This window comes from Panthera uncia, chromosome F1, assembly GCF_023721935.1.
Source record: "Panthera uncia isolate 11264 chromosome F1, Puncia_PCG_1.0, whole genome shotgun sequence".
Classification (NCBI taxonomy): Eukaryota; Metazoa; Chordata; class Mammalia; order Carnivora; family Felidae; genus Panthera; species Panthera uncia.
In genome coordinates this window covers 16791604-16811433 of record NC_064813.1, presented here as the reverse complement: position 1 = coordinate 16811433, position 19830 = coordinate 16791604, and the positions used below count along the sequence as shown (strand labels likewise).

Sequence of the window (19830 nt, the reverse complement as noted above, 5' to 3'; positions counted from 1 at the left end):
CCTGCCTGCGTTCTCCCCCTCTCTGTAGCGCGCTCCTTCACAATGAGAGTGGGTTAAGGAGGAGCAGGCAAGAAACCCTGAACTCACCAACTCCTCTCACACACGGCTGGACTATATTCACCCAGAAACCAGGCCCTCAACCAGCAGAGCAAATCATGATAACTGGTCACCATTATCTAGGCAGTCTAGTGAGAAACAACCCCCCCAAAAAATCTGCCAAGATCCAGGGTCATGTGCACTTTCCCGAGAGACTAGTCCAAGACTAGAAGCCTGGGGAATTCCTAAAGACTCGGCTGAGCCAGATGGAGCCTTAGAGGGAGCCACAGTGATGGTGGTCCTATTTCTACCACCCCAGCCAAGTCAGGAGTCAGAAAAAGTTGGCACAGACCTTCACCCTGCCAGTTCCTGCTGTGCATGCCACATTGTTAACAAAGTAGAGGGCATGCCCACTTCCAAGGAGGCGGTGGGAGAGTTTTCCAGACTACCCTGTCTCCGGGCTGCATAGACCCCTCTTCACAGTCCATGCCTGTTAGACTGCCTTAAGAAGACCAGCTTGTTAGAAAACTAAATAAACCATTTTGTTGTTGTTGTTGTTGTTGTTGTTCCAAGGAACCTATAAAATTAGGAGGTGGGACCAGCATACAAGCTCTCCTCAAGCTCCAATATTCCCAGTCCATGAACCACTTCTCTTCTTTCCTCACCAAGCGCTGAGCTTTGCACCCGTCTGTGCTTCATGACAAAGTGCTGCCAGAAGCTTCTATGTAGATAGACTATACCATGAGCTGTGTTGAAGCATCTGCTGAACTTTAACAGTGGCTTCTGCTCTTCCTTAGTGGGACGGCTGGACAGCTCAGTGGTGCCCAACACGGTGACAGAATTCACCATCACCAAGTTGTATCCAGCCACTGAATATGAAATAAGTCTCAACAGTGTGCGGGGCAGAGAGGAGAGTGAGCGCGTCTGCACCCTCATTCACACAGGTAGGCATGTCTCCCTGTCATGAGCCAAGTCAGGATGCTGGCTGAGGACCCACAACAGACAGAAGAGGCAAACAGTAGAGTTGTTCTGGCTAATACAGAGGGCACTGGTCCTGGGCTCAGAGGCTCCGTTCTTGGGTGTCCCTCTGACTCACTGTGTTATGCAAAGCAATTTGCAATTTCTCTCCCCACTGATATTCCTAATACTGGAAGTTTAGACCTTATTGATTTGGGTCAGAAATTTTCATGGAATTTCCAGTAAGAAAGGTGACCTTTTAAAGACACATGATGAAAGTGAATTCCAGAACAGACATCTGAATCAACACATCTAATTAAAAGAAAATTTTTTTAATGTTTACTTATTTTTGAGAGAGAGAGAGAGAGAAAGGAGGGGGGAGGGTCAGAGAGAGAGACACAGAATCTGAAGCAGGCTCCAGGCTCTGAGCTGTCAGCACAGAGCCTGATGCAGGGCTCAAATTCATGAACGGTGAGATCAGACCTGAGCCAAAGTCAGACGCCCAACTGACTGAGCTCCCCCAGGCGTCCCTCACATTTAATTTTTTAAAAGACTCAGTCAAGTAAATTTTACCTCAGAGAAGGAAAAGTTGATTATATCAGTAATAACCCATAGGGTCCTGAAACTCTTCATCCTCTGTGGCCAGAAGCCACCAAGTGGCTGCATTTACTATTGCTTTATGCTCAAAAGGTGGTGGCCTTCCTTTGGAAAGTGAGCCTTTTGGATGCATCTGAGAACAGGGCTCCCGCAACAGCTCCACTGCTCCTCCTTCTCAGTCAGCCCACCATGCCGAACTAGGAAAGATTTGCTGTAGAAGTTACCAGAGGGGACAAAGTTTTCTGTCCCCAGACCCCAGATCTAACCTTCCAGTGAAGCTATTATTCCCACAGCACATGGGAAAACATCCAACCTGCCTCGTTAGAACAGCCGGCTTTCCTGAGGCTGCTTAATTTCCTCAGAGAATGGCATTTCCTGAACGAGGGAAAGGTAACTTGGAATTCCTCACTGCTTTTGTAGATACTCTCACAGGCCCAGAAACATCTGTAAAGTAATGGCCTAGAAACGTTCCTTCAGAATGTTCAGAACCTCAAGAAATTATTCTTCTAAAAGACACCACAGGGTATTCTCATCTTCCCTAGTCTCCTCACAGGCCTGTGACTACAGATAACCCAGCAATATTTTTGGTCCAATATTTCCTTTCCATCAAATTATCTGTGACCATTAAAGCATCAAGAAATATTGACCCAAAGTGATGCCCAATGATTCAAAAGAAGCCCCCCTCTCACCTTCCTGAAAGTCTTAGAAATTCATAGTAAAGAAATTAGGCTCTTTCTCTTTGGGAACAAGAAAATGAATTTCAAGAGCCTCCTGCCTACCCCCTAGGGTAAAAGAAAGCAGCAACTTGGGTCAAAACACCTCATCTTGGGTTTGTGGTTATAAGCAGCAAGTATCTGTAAAGCAGATATTCAGTAGGGCACCAACCCAAACCACCCTCCTTTAGGTTCAAGCAGAGCTATTGGCAACTCCCGACAACCAGATGACCCACAAAAATGTCTTATCTTGTTGTTTTAATGTAAGGTCTATGATTTTGCAATTGGGAGAAATGAGTACTCCTTTAGGATCTCACGCTTAATCTCAGAGGGATCAAGCTAACTGTAGTCTCCCAAGACTTTTCCTCTTTGTCTCTTCTCATAAGGTTGCATTGGAAGAACTTGCTGAAGACACAGATGATGGATGCAGTTGAGATATTAAAAGTGAAACAAAGTTCACAGTTGTTGCTTTCAAATGAGGAATACGGGCAAGCTATAGAAACCTGCAGTTAGGGGTCAACAGCACATCTTGGTCCCCAGAAGTAAATTACATGATACTTGGGTTGAGTTGATACTTAAACTATTCTAATAACCTCCATTTCTAAAATAAATCCCAACCTTATGGAAGGGAAGCATAGTAAGAAACATATGCATAGAACATGGGCAAATAAGAATAGGCACACGGTCCCATGATGAGCAAACTCTGTTCCCCCCAACAGGCACCACTGGCCTTTAGCCTGGAAGAATCCCCTTGACTCTATGCCACAAAAAGGATACCCAGAACTCAATACAGAGGAAGTCTGTGGTAAAGCAATCATCATATGTGGCTTTAGAGGCAACCTGAGTCCCATTCAGTCATTCCACGAGCATGTATTGTGTACCTTGTAAGTTCCAGGCACTGACGCTACTCCTTGACTTCATGGAACTCCCACCATACTTTCCGACGTTCATCAACAGAGATCGTTCCGCAAAGCATGCCCCTTGTATTTGTGAAAGTGCAAATAGCCTGGGAAACAAATTGTCTCATTAACTAAAGGAATATAACAATTCCTATATGTTCTGAGTTTCTCCCTCTACGTTTAAATGTCTAAAGCACAACAGCCATACCTCAGAATCCCCCATAGCACCTGACAGTGCTCCGCATGTAAGAAGTTAATGAATACATTAAAAGGAAGACCCGAGACCAATCAGGGCAAAACTGGGTACTTGGGAGGAAGGACGAAGGGGAGAAGAGGATGAGATCAGAAGGGGAGAAAGGAAAGAGGTCTCCACTCACTTCATCATTTTGTATGGCACAGCCGCAGATGTGCGTGATGGGTGAAGCTGCAGGAGATAGTTCGCTGCAGTGCCTCCTACGTTCACATGATATTCTCCGGTTCCATTTCAGCCATGGACAACCCTGTGGATCTGATCGCCACCAACATCACTCCAACAGAAGCCCTACTGCAGTGGAAGGCACCAGTGGGTGAAGTGGAGAACTATGTCATTGTCCTCACACACTTTGCAGGTGAATGTCTACAGGCCTGTGCATCAGGCAGGTGGGAAGGGCGGGGACTGGGGCTGAAGGCTATTATGACAGTTTTTGTTTTTTGAAGGACATTTTATCAAGCTGAGGAACATATTAGAAATTTTCCTGCTTTACTTTTACTCTCAAGCTCTCAAGATGTCCCCAAACTCTGCAAACAGTACCAACTATGGGAATGCAGAAGGGCCGAATCTGAAATGTACAAGGAGGGCACATAAACAAAGGCAAATACAAAAAACAGAACAATAGCACTTGGAAGACAAAACTCAGAACTGAGCTAAGACATGGCCCCAAATGCTATGGGCTGGAACGCAGACTTTTCTAGATATTTACAGAGCGAGAAAACCACTAAAGTACCATGCACGGAGCAGATAATACGTGGAAACAGGTGACAAAGGATCCAGGCCTAGCAAACTCCTGTTGCTTTAGTCTTGTCTACCCATATCCAACCCAAAAGGTTGATCCAGCATGAAATCTTGAGTTTCAATGTCTTCTTACCATGCTTGTTCACCTTACATTATTTGAAGTTGAATAGAGAAGCCCAAAGCAAAATAGTGTTGAGTGATTCAAGTGTCTAGGCCTAGGAAAATTACTTGCCTGACCAAATTATACATGTGATCACAGAATTCTTGTGGGTTGTACCCGGGAATCCAGAGAACAAAGATACCAGAAGACAAAAGATAAGCAGATGTCTTGATTTTCAAAAATGACAGAGGAAGCCAGTTTTTGTAAGCTGCAAAGTAAACAGATGGTCAAAGCTTGGGAAAATAAAAACCAAAACAGACTATTAAATAAATTGGGGAAAGAATTAGTGGATGTAACATACAAGTACAGGTTCACTAAGAGTAAGTTTTACCAGAACCAGTTTAGGTCCCTTTTTTTTTTTTTTTTTTGACTGGCCAATCTGCTAACACACTTGGATTTCAGTAATGTATTAGAAAAACCCACTTATCAATTTGACAATAAATTTCATATATTGAAAAATAAAATAAAATAAAATATGGTTAAGAGTGAAAAAAAAAGAACTCTGTTAAATGTTTAAAAAATAATTACAGGGCGCCTGGGTGGCGCAGTCGGTTAAGCGTCCGACTTCAGCCAGGTCACGATCTCGCGGTCCGTGAGTTCGAGCCCCGCCTCAGGCTCTGGGCTGATGGCTCGGAGCCTGGAGCCTGTTTCCGATTCTGTGTCTCCCTCTCTCTCTGCCCCTCCCCCGTTCATGCTCTGTCTCTCTCTGTCCCAAAAATAAATAAAAAACGTTGAAAAAAAAAATTAAAAAAAAAAAATAATTACATTAAAAATATACATTAAGAAAAAAAAAAAAAGAAAAACCCACTTATCACTTAGAAGGAAAAATACGTGATGGATCATATTTGGAGTTAGAACTGTAGCTGATTGGATGACCCTCCTCAAGGAACGAATATCATGACTATAGCTCCACCAGAACCCCGCTATGTGTGTGTGGGATCCGTGTCAACTCCTGCCACCCCTCCCTGCATGCCATGGGCCTGCGTTTCTTAACTCTCACCATGCCTTCCCAAACCGCCATGCATTTGCATGTGTCATTTCCCCTACCAAGAAATTCCCTCCCTACTTGTCTGCTTAGACACACACATTCTTTAAGTCAGTTTCAACACTATCTCCTCTGCCAAAGCTTCCAATATTCCCCCAAGGTAGATAGACCCACCCGCTCACAGATACAAAGTACATGATTCCAGGGGCGCCTGAGTGGCTCAGTCTGATAAGTGTCCAACTTCGGCTCAGGTCATAATCTCGCGGGGTTCAGCTCTGCTGACAGCTCGGAGCCTGGAGCCTGCTTCAGGTTCTGTGTCTCCCTCTCTCTGCCCCTCCCTGCTCACAGTCTGTCTCTCTCTCTCTCTCTCAAAAATAAACAGACGTTAAAAAAAATAAAAACAAAGTACATGCTTCCCTCATACCAATTAACCTCTGTTCGTGCAACAAATACCTTTGATGTCTTCCCACGAGCCACGCACTCACCAAGGCTGCAAGGATTCAGAGACAGAGCATGAGTTCTCTTCGCAGACCTCACTCTGGTGAGGATGAAACCAATACCTGGGTACAACCCAATGTGAGCACTGTCATGACACAGGCAATCACAGAACAGATGGATCGCTGATTGGGAGTGAGGGTGTTGAAGGGGAAAAAAACAAGCTGATCTCAGGTAAAGTTAGAGAAGGATTGTATAGGAAAAGGAATTCCGAGAAAAGAGAGCAGCCTGAGTGCATTTGTAGAGATATGAGAGAACATGAGGACTTCTGAGAACTGCCATGGTTTGAGGTGGCTGGAACAGCGACCGCTGGCAACATGTTGCAAATGAGGATACTAAAAAGTTAGAGTCGTTATGTATGTTCTTCCAAAGAGCTGGTGTGGATTTTAACTTGTTCGCATGCCTTCTAAGCCTTTAGACCACAAGGAACTTGAAACCCCCACCTAGTTTGGAGAATTGCTTTGTAAACTTTCTTAAATGCTGAGAGTGACCTGGGAGTATTCTAAAGACACAAGAAAGGGCTTGGCCCTGCTCTAGTGAATAGTTGTTTTTATTTTTGTTTTTAACATTTATTTATTTTTTGAGAGACAGAGCGCGAGTGGGGAGGGGCAGAGAGACAGAGGGAATCCGAAGCAGGCTCCAGGCTCTGAGCTGTCAGCACAGAACGCAACGTGGGGCTCGAACCCACAAACTGTGAGATCATGACCTGAGCCAAAGTCAGACACTTAACCAACTGAGCTACCCAGGCGCCCCTCTAGTGAAGTTTTATTGACAGCATGAATGAATACAGAGAAGACACGCTTATCACATTTGTATATAAAACAAATCTGGGTAGTCACTGATACTGTGATATGGTGACCGAGAGTAGCTATGCTTGTGCTGAGCATAGCATAATGTATGCAGAAGTTGAATCACTACGTTGCATACTTGAAAATAATGCACCATTGTGTGTCAACTGTGCTCAGATATTTTTTTTAACTGTGATCAATAGAATCCAAATTCAAATATAGTTCAATAAACTGAAACAGTGGTCCAAAACTCAATTGACAAGGCAAAATACGGTAGAAATAAATGCGGAGCTCTGCCCACGGGTGCAAGAAGTCAACAGATTTGGAGCTGCCACATACATGTAATGGTGGTTGGGGATAAATTTTCTCAGCCTAGAAGAGAGGGCTTGATTCGAAGCTGTGGTGGGGGGGAGGGAGCCATGGAGACAGAGGCTTCAGCTTTTCTTTGTAACCCCAGCGGCTTGAGTGAAGTCACGGAAAAGACAATTTGGCTTCCAAATAAGGAATATGTTTCTCAATCGAGATGCAAAACATGATGACAGGAGATGCTTGTGTAGAATCCAATGCTAAGCTGAATAGCCTTGAAACGATGTCTTCCACAATCCTTCAATATTGAATCTTTATGAAATGTCTTTGGATTTGATAAGCTTTTCCCAGGTTGAATCGCCTTAGTCAGCTCTTACCCGTGTTCATGTGATTACAGTTGCTGGAGAGACCATCCTGGTTGACGGAGACAGTGAGGGATTCCAGCTCGTTGGCCTGCTTCCCAGCACCCACTATACTGTCACTATGTATGCCACCAGTGGACCTCTCACCAGTGGCACCATCAGCACCAACTTCTCTACCCGTGAGTACATGGTTGGCTATATATCCAGCATCCCTGGATGCTTTTGCAGATCCTGAAAATTATCCATCCCCATGTGGTGGACTAAATTAGAGTCTAGAGGCTTTGGACAGCGCAGCTATGAGCTGTTCGTATCTCAGTTGACTGCTGCCCAAATGCCAGTGAGCTGCAGCTCTCGGGCAGCAGGCACATGTCTATTTTCTGCTTTCATCCTGGGTCTGGCTGACAGCAGTAGAACCAGGCCAAGAGAGGCCAGTATTGGAAATGGATCTGGCCCAGAAAAAACTGGATGCATATGAAAGGGCTTGATATCTGGGAGACACTGGCTGGGTGCAATCATGGCCAGAACAGGAGACAAAGGTATAGTTGTGGGGATGATGATGCAAGTTCCAGAGTGAACTCACAGACATGCAGATTTATTTAGGTCATGATTTCAGACATAGGTCAGATTGGAAGATGACACACCTGGGCCCAGAGGCCCAGGTTAGAGGGGGAAATAGGTGCAGGAATGATCATGACACTGACTGATCATTTTCTGCTCCTGTCCAAGCTAGAACTGGGGTCAGCATGTAAGCAGCCCAGAGACCACGTAGGTGGGCAGATAAATACCTGATACCTGGAATCAAACAGAAAGGAGCTGGAGAGGAAGGTACTCCTGGTGTTTTCTCTTCCTTATAGTCCTGGACCCTCCTGCAAACCTGACGGCCAGTGAAGTCACCAGACAAAGTGCCCTGATCTCCTGGCAGCCTCCCAGAGCAGAGATTGAAAACTACATCTTAACCTACAAATCCACTGATGGAAGCCGCAAGGTGAGATTTTTCTGTAAGGGAGATTTTTCTATCAGGCCATCCAAAGGGAGCAAACTGGGTTTCCCATGACGGATACAGACATGCTGTTGAGGAAAAAGCCTGGGTCTGTAAGCCAGAGATTTTGGTGCTAGTCCTGGCTTCTTTACTACTCTCTTTACAAGTTGAGACAAAACACGAAGCCTCTCTGAGCCTTAGTTTCCGCTCCAGATAATGGGGGTGTCTACCTTTACAACTTCACTTGGTTTTGGGTGGTGCTTCCAATATGATGGTGCAAAGCACAGTGGAAACTTCCAAGCCATATAAGTACATCGTTTTGGAAAAAAATTTCACTAGCAGGGCCAAGCAAACATGAGCTGGATACCAAATTCGAGTCTTTTATGCCTCTTGATAAGCATTATAAAGGCTACATCTATAGCCTGCAGTAAAGAGATGACAAATTTCTGTGTTGTGTGATCAGTTGAAATAGTACTTCTAGAGCACCGGTTGTCAGACTTCTGTTTGCAATGAAATCCTTTTTTTTTTTTAAAGTGAAATCATATTCAGGAGCAGAATGTACAAAATGGATGTAAGCAGAGCTAGTCTGTTGGATATGGAGTAGGGAGGCCTAGGCTTCTGCCTCCCTGGGTCCTGAGGAATCTAATACAGTTGGAAACCACTGGATTTGATAATCCACATGCCTACCTTTATGCCAATGTGCATCTATGCGGTAGGAGCTGTCTCAATCTCACACAGGAGCTGTCCTCTCTGCCTGTTGGCTCGATGCAGTCTTTGTTGGGGAACGGAGAGCACACAGTGGCCGTGGCGATACCGACCCATCTGGCCGTGGGCTTGGGCTTCCCTTCCCAGCTCCTCTCAATCATGTGCCTGTCACTCCCATCCACCTGCCTTCCTCGCTTGTTCCACAGGAGCTGATTGTGGACGCAGAGGACACGTGGATCCGACTGGAGGGCCTTTCTGAGAGCACAGACTACACGGTGCTCCTGCAGGCGGCCCAGGACACTGCCCGGAGCAGCCTCACCTCCACCACCTTCATCACAGGTGAGACACATGGCCCGGTGATGCTTTCTTCTTCCCTGCAGGACGTCTGGCTCCTCAGCAACTTCTGCTGAGACGTGATCAGGGAGGAACCTATCAACGGACTCAACTGCCTCTTCCTGTGAAGAAAAATAATTATTTTCTCCACTCCCCCTTTTCCCCCCTTCCAAGACTCTGCCAGGAAACTTCTCACTGCCAGGGCAACCATAGGAACCAGCAGTGCAAATCCCTGGTCCACCTGGACCCACTAAATGACAGGTTCCTGTTCAGATTTTCTGCAAGTGTTTTCCCAGCAAATTTCTTCCAACCTTCCTTCCTGCCTGCCTTCCTTCCTTTCCTTCCTTCCTCCCTCCCTCCCTCTCTTCCTTCCTCTCTCTCTTCCTTCCTCCCTCCCTTCCTTCCTTCCTTCCTTCCTTCCTTCCTCCCTCTGCTGCCTGTAATCAGAGAATCACGTAATAAAGGTATGGATAGTAAACCCTTTGCATTAAATCCAGGGTTCTTCTCCATACACGAAGCACTTTTGCATTCCTATGACCTCAATTCAGTCCTTGTAACAACTGGTGAGAAGGGCCTTATGTATACCCCCATTTCACAGATGATGAAACAGAGTGCACAGAAATCAAATAGCATGCGTGCCTGGGTCAAACTAGAACCAAGGTCTTCTGCTTCCAAATCCAGTTGCTCCTGCCTTCCTCCATTTAAGTATCAGCAGAATATACCTGAAACTGTCCTTCAGGAATAAGGGTGTCCTCATGTGTGTAACAGGAAATAAACCAACATTGAACCTTTGAGAGCTATCTGACAGGCACTGTTCTGACTACATTACATGTATTACCTAATTCAAGCCTATGAAATCACATCCTATGAGGTATATTCCATTATCCCTATTTCCAGTTGAGGAAATCGGGCCACACAGAGGTGAGGCAACTCACCTAAGACCCCATAACTTGTAAGTAGGAGAGCCTGGATTTGACCCCAGTTGATCTGGCTGTGGGGCCTGTGCTATTAACAGTCCTTTCTGCCTTTTCCCACAGTGCCTCTCTATAGTCCGTAATGTAGGACTTCCCAGTCCACACTTTGAGCTGTCTTCCTGCCCCACGTTCTGGAGGTGTGGCTGTGCACATGTGTGGGCCAAGCGAGAGTACCCCTTGTCCCTAGATGTATGTCTGCCTGCCATGTCAGAGTACCAGGATGGCTGGAATCCTGGCCCTGCCTCAGAGCCTACCCCTTCATCACCAGAGGGAGGTGACAGAATATGCCCCATCCCTACTCGGGTGGCTCTCCCTGTAGACTCACCCTAAATGGTAAAGCAGGACACTGAATCAAATACACCAAGATGTCACTAGTGGTTCTTTAAGGTAGTGAGATTGTGAATGAGTTCTCCTTTCCCTTCTTTTTAATATTTTGAATATCTTACAAAGTGTCTACAATGAGCGCATTCATCAGAAAAATGATTTTTTAATTAAAAAATAAAAATAAGCTGAGGGCGCCTGGGTGGCTCAGTTGGTTGAATGCCCAACTCTTGATTTTGGCTCAGGTCATGATCTCACAGTTTGTGAGATCAAGCCCCACATCGGGCTCTGTGCTGACAACATGGGGCCTGCTTGGGATTCTCTCTCTTCCTCTCTCTCTCTGCCCCTCCCCCACTCATGCACACACACACTCTCTCTCTCTCTGTGTGTCTCAAAATAAATAAATAGACTTTAAACAATCTTAAAAATAAATAAAAATAAACGTAAGCCTTGGTCGCAGGGCTTGCCACAAGTCGAAACGCGTCTTCACGAAGCGGAACTTGGAGGACACTTGATCCCTTTAAGGGGCTCAAGCCAATTTTGCGCCCCCTCCATGCCCTTTCACGGAGGGACTTATCTCAGCATCAAGGTGCCACCTTCGCTTGTTCCATCCCTTCGCTGCGTATTCACAGGTGTAAGGGTCCTCTGTGGTCCTCTTTTTCAAGCTGCCACCCAAAGACCCGTGGATTGGAGCTTTTCCCTGAATTAAGAATTTCTTTCCCACACAAAGGACAGAGACGACAGAAAAAAACCAGAGCTCCCAATCTGCATATTTATTAACTGCAAAGTAATCATTTCATCCCCGAAATGCATAGGTTTCAAAGATCGCTCAGTGTAGTATGGGCCACGGCTCCCGCCCTCGTAATGCCAAAGCTGGTGTGTGTGAGCAGGATGATAAGACACTGAGTCTACGGCCCTACCACCCGGAACGTGCCTCATCTCGCCTGGCACACCTGAGGTTTCTCCAGCATCTTGTGGCTGTGCCTTGCTCCAGATCCACCCGGGCAATAAAAGTGTACCAGCTTCTGTGCCCACCACTGGCCCTCTCTTCTGCAAAGCCGCCCCACAGATGTATAATAGTTTGGGTCTGGGATCCCAAATCCAGCGGGAGGCTCAGCCAGATCTAATAAGCAGAGGGCTAACAATTCATGGAAATCCAGAGAGGAGGCGAGGGTAGTGGCTTTGTTTAGTGGACAATGCATCAGGGGGGATTTAGGTGTTTGTTTCTTTGTTTTCATGAAACTCCAGCTGACACTGGGCTTCCTGGGGCATGACCAATACCAACTCAAAAAGGGGGAAACTGTTAGAGCCCACGATCCTGTATAATGAGCGTAGCTACTGACTGAGCCGCCCCATGGACAGTTTGGGGTTGACTAGAGAAGGACTTGCCCCTATTCCCGTGGTACAAGGCAAAGATATATCCATGTTTGGAAGTCTTTGCAGAGCTTTGCTGCGAAGCTCAAATTTAAATTTAAACCACTGATGCGTACCACACCCTGCTGGCTTTGTCTTGGAGATTTATCAGAACCCACTGAAATGACCAGTTGCAGAATGAAAAGTGTGTGGATGAAAGTAATGCATATGGAAGTACCTTGCACAAAGCCTGACACACGGCAGACATAATAAATGTGGGTTGAATGGAATAGTTAAATCCCAGCTGCAGAGCATGGAAGAGGGGTTTCTGGTGAAACAAAGCTGTAGAAGGAGATTTTCAATATCCATCACAGGGACGGGACTGGCAGAGAGAGAGGTACTGCCTGCACAGTGTGATGCCCCAAGTCCCTCCAATTTCAGGTTCTTTCTGCCACCAGAAATGCAAATTTCCCTGAAGAGATTGTACTAAACCTGCACAGTTATTTGCACGTCAACATTAGTGAGTCTTCTCTGCTTGAGCCATGCCCACCCCCACCTTTTCTACCACCCCCTTCCAACTCCCCTGCCAAAAGCAAATTTTATTAAGGAGGAAGAGAATACAAGAGTATCAGCTTCCTAAATGTGGGGGTCAGGATGTTATCAAGAGGGAAGGACACCTGGTGGCTCAGTCGGTTGAGAGTCCAACTCTTGGTTTAGGCTCAGGTCATGATCCCAGGAGTCATGGGATCGAGCCCTGTGGGGCCTGCTTAGGATTCTTTCTCTTCTCTCTCTCTCTCTCTCTATGTCCCCTTCCCTGCTCTTATGTGCACACATGCATTCTCTCTCTCTCTCTCTCTCTCTATATATATATATATATATATGAAAAAGAATAAGGAAAAGTTTGGGGTTTGCTTAATGGGTGGCTTGAGCCAGACGCCTTGAGGAGGAGTCCAGGAGAGGGGGCCTCCAGCATCAGGGGCAGGTGTTTTTCATCCCAGAACTCTCCTGTTAGCCCCATAGATCTCTTACAGGTCTCTGGAGATCAGGCTCCCTCTGAAGAGTGGCCTCAGTGGCTGCACCTTCGGCCTGATTCTGCCTCCCCTGACGTGAAGCACATCCCAACTCATCCTCTCCCTGTCTCTCTAACTCCCTCCCAACACACACACACGGGAGCCACATAGCTCGCCCTGTCCGCTCTATCGGCGGGCCCCTGTTTGCCTAGAAAGAAGAAAAGGAGGAGGAAGAGGAGAAGAGGAGGAGGAGGAAAAAGGAGAAGGAGAAGGCAGGGAAGGGGAAGGAGAAGGAGAAGAAGAGGAAGAAAGAAACAAAAACAAAGAGCAGAGAATCTTTTCACATACTTGAAAGACTGAAGAGCTGGCAGTCTGAACCCCATGAATTATTCCCGCTGAGCAAGAGGTCTGAAAAACACCAGAGCATCCAATGTGACAGCACATCAGGGCTGATGGATTTAGAGACTAATTTCATTCTCGTAACAGGCATCCTTTCCGACTTCATTGACAGTGCCTGAGCTCTCCACTTAGCAGCATCCTATTCTTAGGACGGGATGTTATCAGCTGGTCGTTCTAAGCATTTTCTATGCCTTGTCTTATGGAACAAAAGAGCCTAGAGCTGGGCCCCTAAGTGGCCTCCATCCGCTGACAAACCTTCATCTTGCCTTGGGTGGGCCGCAATAAGAGGCTCATTTCAAGCAGATGTCTATTTAATGGTCTGGAAAAGAGTTGAGATGTTTTTAAAAATAAAAATAAAAGAGAGAGCGAGAAGAAAAGAACTCACTCCCACAAAACCTCAGAAACTTTCTTTGATCAAGATATCCTCCCTTGCTGTATTCCTGCTATAGAGCATAAACCCATTTCATTCTTTCCATCATGTTAATAGCTGTCTGTCCTGTTGTCCCTGGTGTTTGCACAAGACTCTAGGGGGAATTAAATACAAGTAGTATGGAAGAGAAAAAATATGGATACATTATTTATAATTTACTGTCGCCTGAAATTTCATTCAAGGTCTACTTGTCTTTCAGAGACATGAATATAAATGAGGAAACAAATATTCCCCGTAGAGCAACAGGGACTTGGTGAAATGATCTTCTGAGACGCAGGTTTCATTGTCTCTTTTAATACTATAAGAAGCAAACAAGACGCTCACTAAAGCTTGTCCTCAGAGACAGCGAACACTATAAAATAGGTTGTCTTGACCTTGAGGTTAAGCGAAGACAATCATTTGTGGAGGTACCCAGAGATGAGTAATGAGAAGTTTTCTTTATTACCTTATTAGCTCCAGTCTATCCCACATCCAGGCTGAGCTGCTCTCTGGGGCTTTTCAGGAAAAGCTCTGGGAGTCTATTCTAACACAAGCTTCAGTTTTGAAGCTGTAAAAATTAATAAGGATTGGCAAATCCCGGATCCCTGGACAATAGATAGTGGGTCATGCAAATCCACGTAATTATCAGTTGGGAATTCCAATGCCCACTGTGCATTGCTTCCCACTCTCACTTATACCACACTTCCCCCTTCACCAAAGTAGGGAACTGGAGAGGATTCCCTCTGCTCCACTACTTAGAAACAGCTGGCGTGCCAGCTCCGTTGAAATAAGCAATCCCCCAAAAGGAGAGGTCCACCTTCTCCTTTCTTGGATACCTGACTGTGTGGAAGGAGGGCACTACAGACCCCATTTGAACAAAGTATTCCCATCCATGCCCCCAAGGGCCCTCTCTATATTTATTCATTTCTTTCTTTCTGCTTTCACCTTTTCTTGTGCCTGCTATACGCAACCGTTCTGAGGCGTTGAATTTGTGTCCTTTGGTTTATATGTGTTTTTGAAAAATGTGTTCTTGGGCAAGTTTTGAGTATATTTCAAATGTGTGCAAACGGTATTGGATTACACGATTCATTCCCTGCTCTCGTATTTTCTACTCAGCGCTGTTTTTAAGACCCATCGATGCTGTAGTACAGGTGCCTAGTCTCTGGCTTCCAACTGTTGCAAAACACTGCGTGCTGTTCATCCATCACATGTTACCTCTCCATTCTCCCAAGATGGACAGCAGATGGTCCCCAGCCTCCCACACCACAAATGGTGCTGCAGAAAATACCTTATATGTGCCCTCTTATGAATCAGTGAGGCATCACCTTTGGGATATGTTCCCAGAAGAGGAATGACTGGGTCAGGGGGTATGTGTTTACCTGGTTTAACTAAGTATTGCTCTTTGGGATGGCTATGCTAGTCCACACTCCCTACGGAAGTTCATGACGGCTCCTGTTTCCTAATGACATGATCCAGCTTTGTAACTTTTGACAGTCTAATAGGCATAATTGAGATTTAATTTTCTGGTTGAATTTCTTTATTTTTTTCTTTTCTTAAGATGAAATTTATTGTCAAATTGGTTTCCATACACCACCCAGTGCTCATCCCAACTGGTGCCCTCTTCAATACCCATCACCCACACTCCCCTCCTTCCCACCCCCCCCATCAACCTTCAGATTGTTCTCAGTTTTTAAGAGTCTTTTATGGTTTGGCTCCCTCCTTCTCTAACTTTTTTGTTCCTTCCCTTCCCCCATGGTCTTCTGTTTAGTTTCTCAGGATCCACTTAAGAGTGAAAACATATGGTATCTATCTTTATCTGTATGACTTATTTCACTTGGCAGAACACTCTCCAGTTCCATCCACGTTGCTACAAAAGGCCAGATTTCATTCTTTCTCATTGCCACGTAGTATTCCATTGTGTATATAGTTGAATTTCTTTAAATAATAACAAGTTTGAGTTTAAACATCTCATCTATGCTTGTTAGCCTTTCGAGTTGCCTTTTTCTATAAATTGCCTGCACATACAGCCTATCTTTCTATCAGAGTTCCTGTGATAAGTAAGTGTTACCTAGCATTATTTGAGTTTCTGAAGTCTTTAAGTCTTTACCTGCCTGTGGGACACAAAGGTATTCTTCTATGTGTACCTTTATTAACTTTCTAGATTTTTTATATTTAGTCATTTTGTATGTGGTATTAAGTAAGGATATAGTTTTTTTTTTTTAACATTTTTATTTATTTTTGAGACAGAGAGAGAGAGAGCATGAACAGGGAGGGTCAGAGAAAGAGGGAGACACAGAATCTGAAACAAGCTCCAGGCTCTGAGCTGTCAGCTCAGAGCCCGACACGGGGCTCGAACCCATGGACTGTGAGATTATGACCTGAGCCGAAGTTGGACGCTCAACCGACTGAGCCACCCAGGCGCCCCAAGGATATAGTTTTTTAAGTTTATTTATGTTGAGAGCGAGACTGCATACAAGCAAGCAAGGGAGGGACAGAGAGAGAGGGAGAGAGGGAATCTTGAGCAGGCTCCACGCTATCAGCACAGAGCCCAACATGGGGCTTAAACTCACGAACCATGAGACCACAACCTGAGCCAAAACCAAAAGTCAGACGTTTAACTGATTGAGACACGCAGCTGCCCCAGTAAGGATACAGTTTCATTTTTCTTCATATGGTAAGCCAGTTTCCTCAACATCATTTACTAAGTAATCCATCTATTCTCCATTGATTTGTGTTGCTTTACTGTATATTAGGTTTCCATATGTACATGTATCCGTCTCTGAACTCCGAACTCCATATTCTAGTCCATGGTCTGCTCTATAGCCAACACTACATTGTGTTTTAATATCGATCACTCAGTATCTTAATATTAATATCTCAATATTAATATCACTTTTCTTTTTTGAAGTTGACTCAGCTCTTGTGACCTTCATTGTCCCATAGGCATCTCAAAATAAGTCTATCAAGTTCCACAAAAGAAATTTCGTCTTGAATTTAGACTGGAATTGCAATAAGTTTATAAAGTAATTTGGAGAGAACTGACATCTTTAGAATACTAAGTCATCCCTTCTAAAAGTATACAATGTGTCTTCATTCATTCAAATAATATCTGTGCTCTTTAATAGGATTTTAAGTATTTCTCTATAACATTATGTTCTTGGCTAATTTCTAAACAATTTACAATTTCTTATTGCTCGGTGACTTTCATTGAACTTTAAAAATTATTTTCTAGTTCCTTATTGCTGATATGGAAAAATGCTATGGATTTTTGCGTATTGATCTCATACCCAGCAATCCCGCTGAGCTCTTTTATTAATTCTAATTATCTATTATTTCTGTTGATATTTTTAGGTAAATGTTTTATATCATTTACAAATAATAATGGTCTTATCTATATATTTCTAATCCTTATACCTCTATTTATTTACTTTTCTATCCCTTGTCCCATTAGCTGGGACCTCAAGAACTATGTTAAACTGAACGGTGAGATTAGGTAACCTTTACTTGTTCCCATTCTTAAAGGGAATGCTTACTTGTAGCTTCATGTTGCATACTTTTTGCTAAGTCTTCATTTTTAAGCTTCTTTTTGATGGGAAAACAGAAGCTTTTCTAAAATAAAATAAATATAGGGGCGCCTGGGTGGCTCAGTCAGTTAAGCGTCCAACTTCGGCTCAGGTCATGATCTCGCGCAGTCCGTGAGTTCCAGCCCAGCGTCGGGCTCTGTGCTGACAGCTCAGAGCCTGGAGCCTGCTTCATAATCTGTGTCTCCCTCTCTCTCTGCCCCTCTCCCACTTGCACTCTGTCTCTATCTCTCAAAAATAAACATTAAAAAAAATGTTTATTGAAATAAAATAAATATATAATTAGCTAATCTTAAATAAACCAAGGTAATATTCGCTTAGGTTTGAAGTTTAAAACATTTAAGTTAAAGAATTTTCTTCTATTTGAAGCTAAGAGTTTTTGTCACAAACTTTGTGGTTAAACTTTCTCAAATGGCTTTTTTCTGCATCAACTGAGTTAATTATATGATTTTTATCCTTATCTTAATAACGAGATAAAGTACACTGATAGAGTTTTCTGTATAGTCCTAGGAGAAACCTCACCTGAATGTGATTTTTTTTTTAATGCACTGTTGGGTCTGATTAGGTAAAATTTTGTTTAACCTGTTTACACATCTACAATCATAAGTGAAATTGACCTATACATTTTCTCATGTACATGGTTCCTTATTGAGTTTTGAAATCCATGTTTCACTAGATTCATTTAAAAAATCTAGACAATTTTCATTCTTTTTCATACTTTTTTTGGAGTAGCTTACAACAGAACCCATCACTAAAACCATTAGGGCATTTTTTGTTGTCGTTTTGGTTGTTTCTCTTTGTTTTAGGGATGTGAGATGGACTAGTATCTCTGCATTATCTGTCTAAAGTCCCAGTTTCTTCTTATACCAGTTGTGGCACTTTATAACCTTCTAGGAGTTTATTCATTTCATCTGAGTCTTAAATTTTAGTAGCATGAAATTCTTCGAAAGACTTTATTTTTAATCTCTACTATATCTGCAGCTATTTTCAGCTTTTTTTTTTTTTCAGCTTATTTTTGGCAACTTCGGTCTTTATTTTTTAATCAGCCTTATTAACATTAATCAATATTAATATTTTCAAAGAGCCAGCTTTTAGATTTAAGATCCATATTCATGTTTACTTGTCCCTATAAATTTCTTAAACTGATCAATATAGTAACTTCCCTGCAGCAATCCAGGTACTTGAGCATGTTCTCAAACCCTCTGGACTCTTCCCCACTCCCTGTCCCTTTCACCTTCACCCAAACCAACCTGTGTGGATTTGGGCTGTGGGTTGTTAAAAATAGGCATTTTCCCCTCCTGTTTTGTGATAGTCTTTTATTTAAGGCAAAAAGAAGACATCTTACTCAAGTATTTAACCACGCTTACTTTTCATATCTGTAGCATTTGTCACTCTTCTGAAGTGTGCTTCCTCTAGATTTTCCAGAAAGGATTTTGTAAGGCAGAACTCATGAAATCTCACATGCCCGGAGCATTTTTTTTTTTTTAATCATACCCTCACATTTGAATTGCAATGTGATCAGAGATACAAAATGTTAGGTTCCAATATTTATTTCCTTCATATTTTAAAATATTCCATTGTCTTTTCATATGCAGTGTTGCCACGGAGAAGTCTGATGTCAGTCTGATCCTTGTTCCCTCTGGAGGCGGTCTGCTCTTTCTAGAAGCTTTTAGAATGTTTCTCTTTCTTTTTTACAGTCTTCCACTTCACCATATGTCTTGGGGTTTGTATCTTTCGTCCAACACTCCTAGAGCCCTTTAAATCTGAGGTGTTTTATCTTTAATTCTGAGACATTTATCTTCATTATTTCTTTAGATATTTCTTTCTGTTTTTATTTCTCCTTTTTAGGACATCTATTAGTTAGATGTTGGAATGTATATTCTCTCCTCCAAATCTCTTAGCTTTGTCTTTATGTTTTCTTGCCTTTTATCTTGTTTTTAAATCTTTTCAGAAAGTTCCTCCATCTGATCATTCAAGTCATTTATTTGTGTTTAGCTGGATCTAAATTCTCCACTCATCCCATCTATTATGTTCTTACTTTCAACTATTATATTACTCATGCCTAATATTTCTACTTAATTGTGCATGATTTTGGTTATTTTTTTTTTATATTGTTAATTTCCTTTCTTACCTCCTTAAATAAAGCTGTCATGCTTAATTTAAACTTGGACCTACTATTCTAATAGTTCTGCATCAGGTGATGGATGTCACACAGCCTGTGGTCTTTCTTTCTCAGTAATCTTACTCTCCAGTGATGGACATTCTGGCTTATGCGCTCATGTCTCTTTGGGGTTATCAGCTGCTGTGTCTGTTATGTGTGTAATAGAGAAGAACCAAGGACACACGAAGAGGTAGATAATGAATAGTCCATGAAAGTATGGGGGAGAAACAAAAATAGAACTTCAAAACTTTTTTCTGACCTACTCTTTTTCTCTTTTTTTTGTACTGTTTGTGTCTGGTTTTTGTATCCAGGTAAT

General features: G+C 43.4%; 1 protein-coding gene across 1 annotated transcript in view; it reads left to right on the top strand.

The window, feature by feature from the left end:
• The window catches only part of TNR (tenascin R), an 83563-nt gene that overhangs the window by 44522 nt on the left and 19211 nt on the right, over positions 1-19830 (top strand). The window contains exons 12-16 of the mRNA XM_049633999.1: positions 834-980; positions 3691-3810; positions 7325-7468; positions 8144-8274; positions 9180-9312. Coding sequence (XP_049489956.1) covers positions 834-980; positions 3691-3810; positions 7325-7468; positions 8144-8274; positions 9180-9312 — 675 coding nt within the window. The remainder of the gene's footprint in view (positions 1-833; positions 981-3690; positions 3811-7324; positions 7469-8143; positions 8275-9179; positions 9313-19830) is intronic.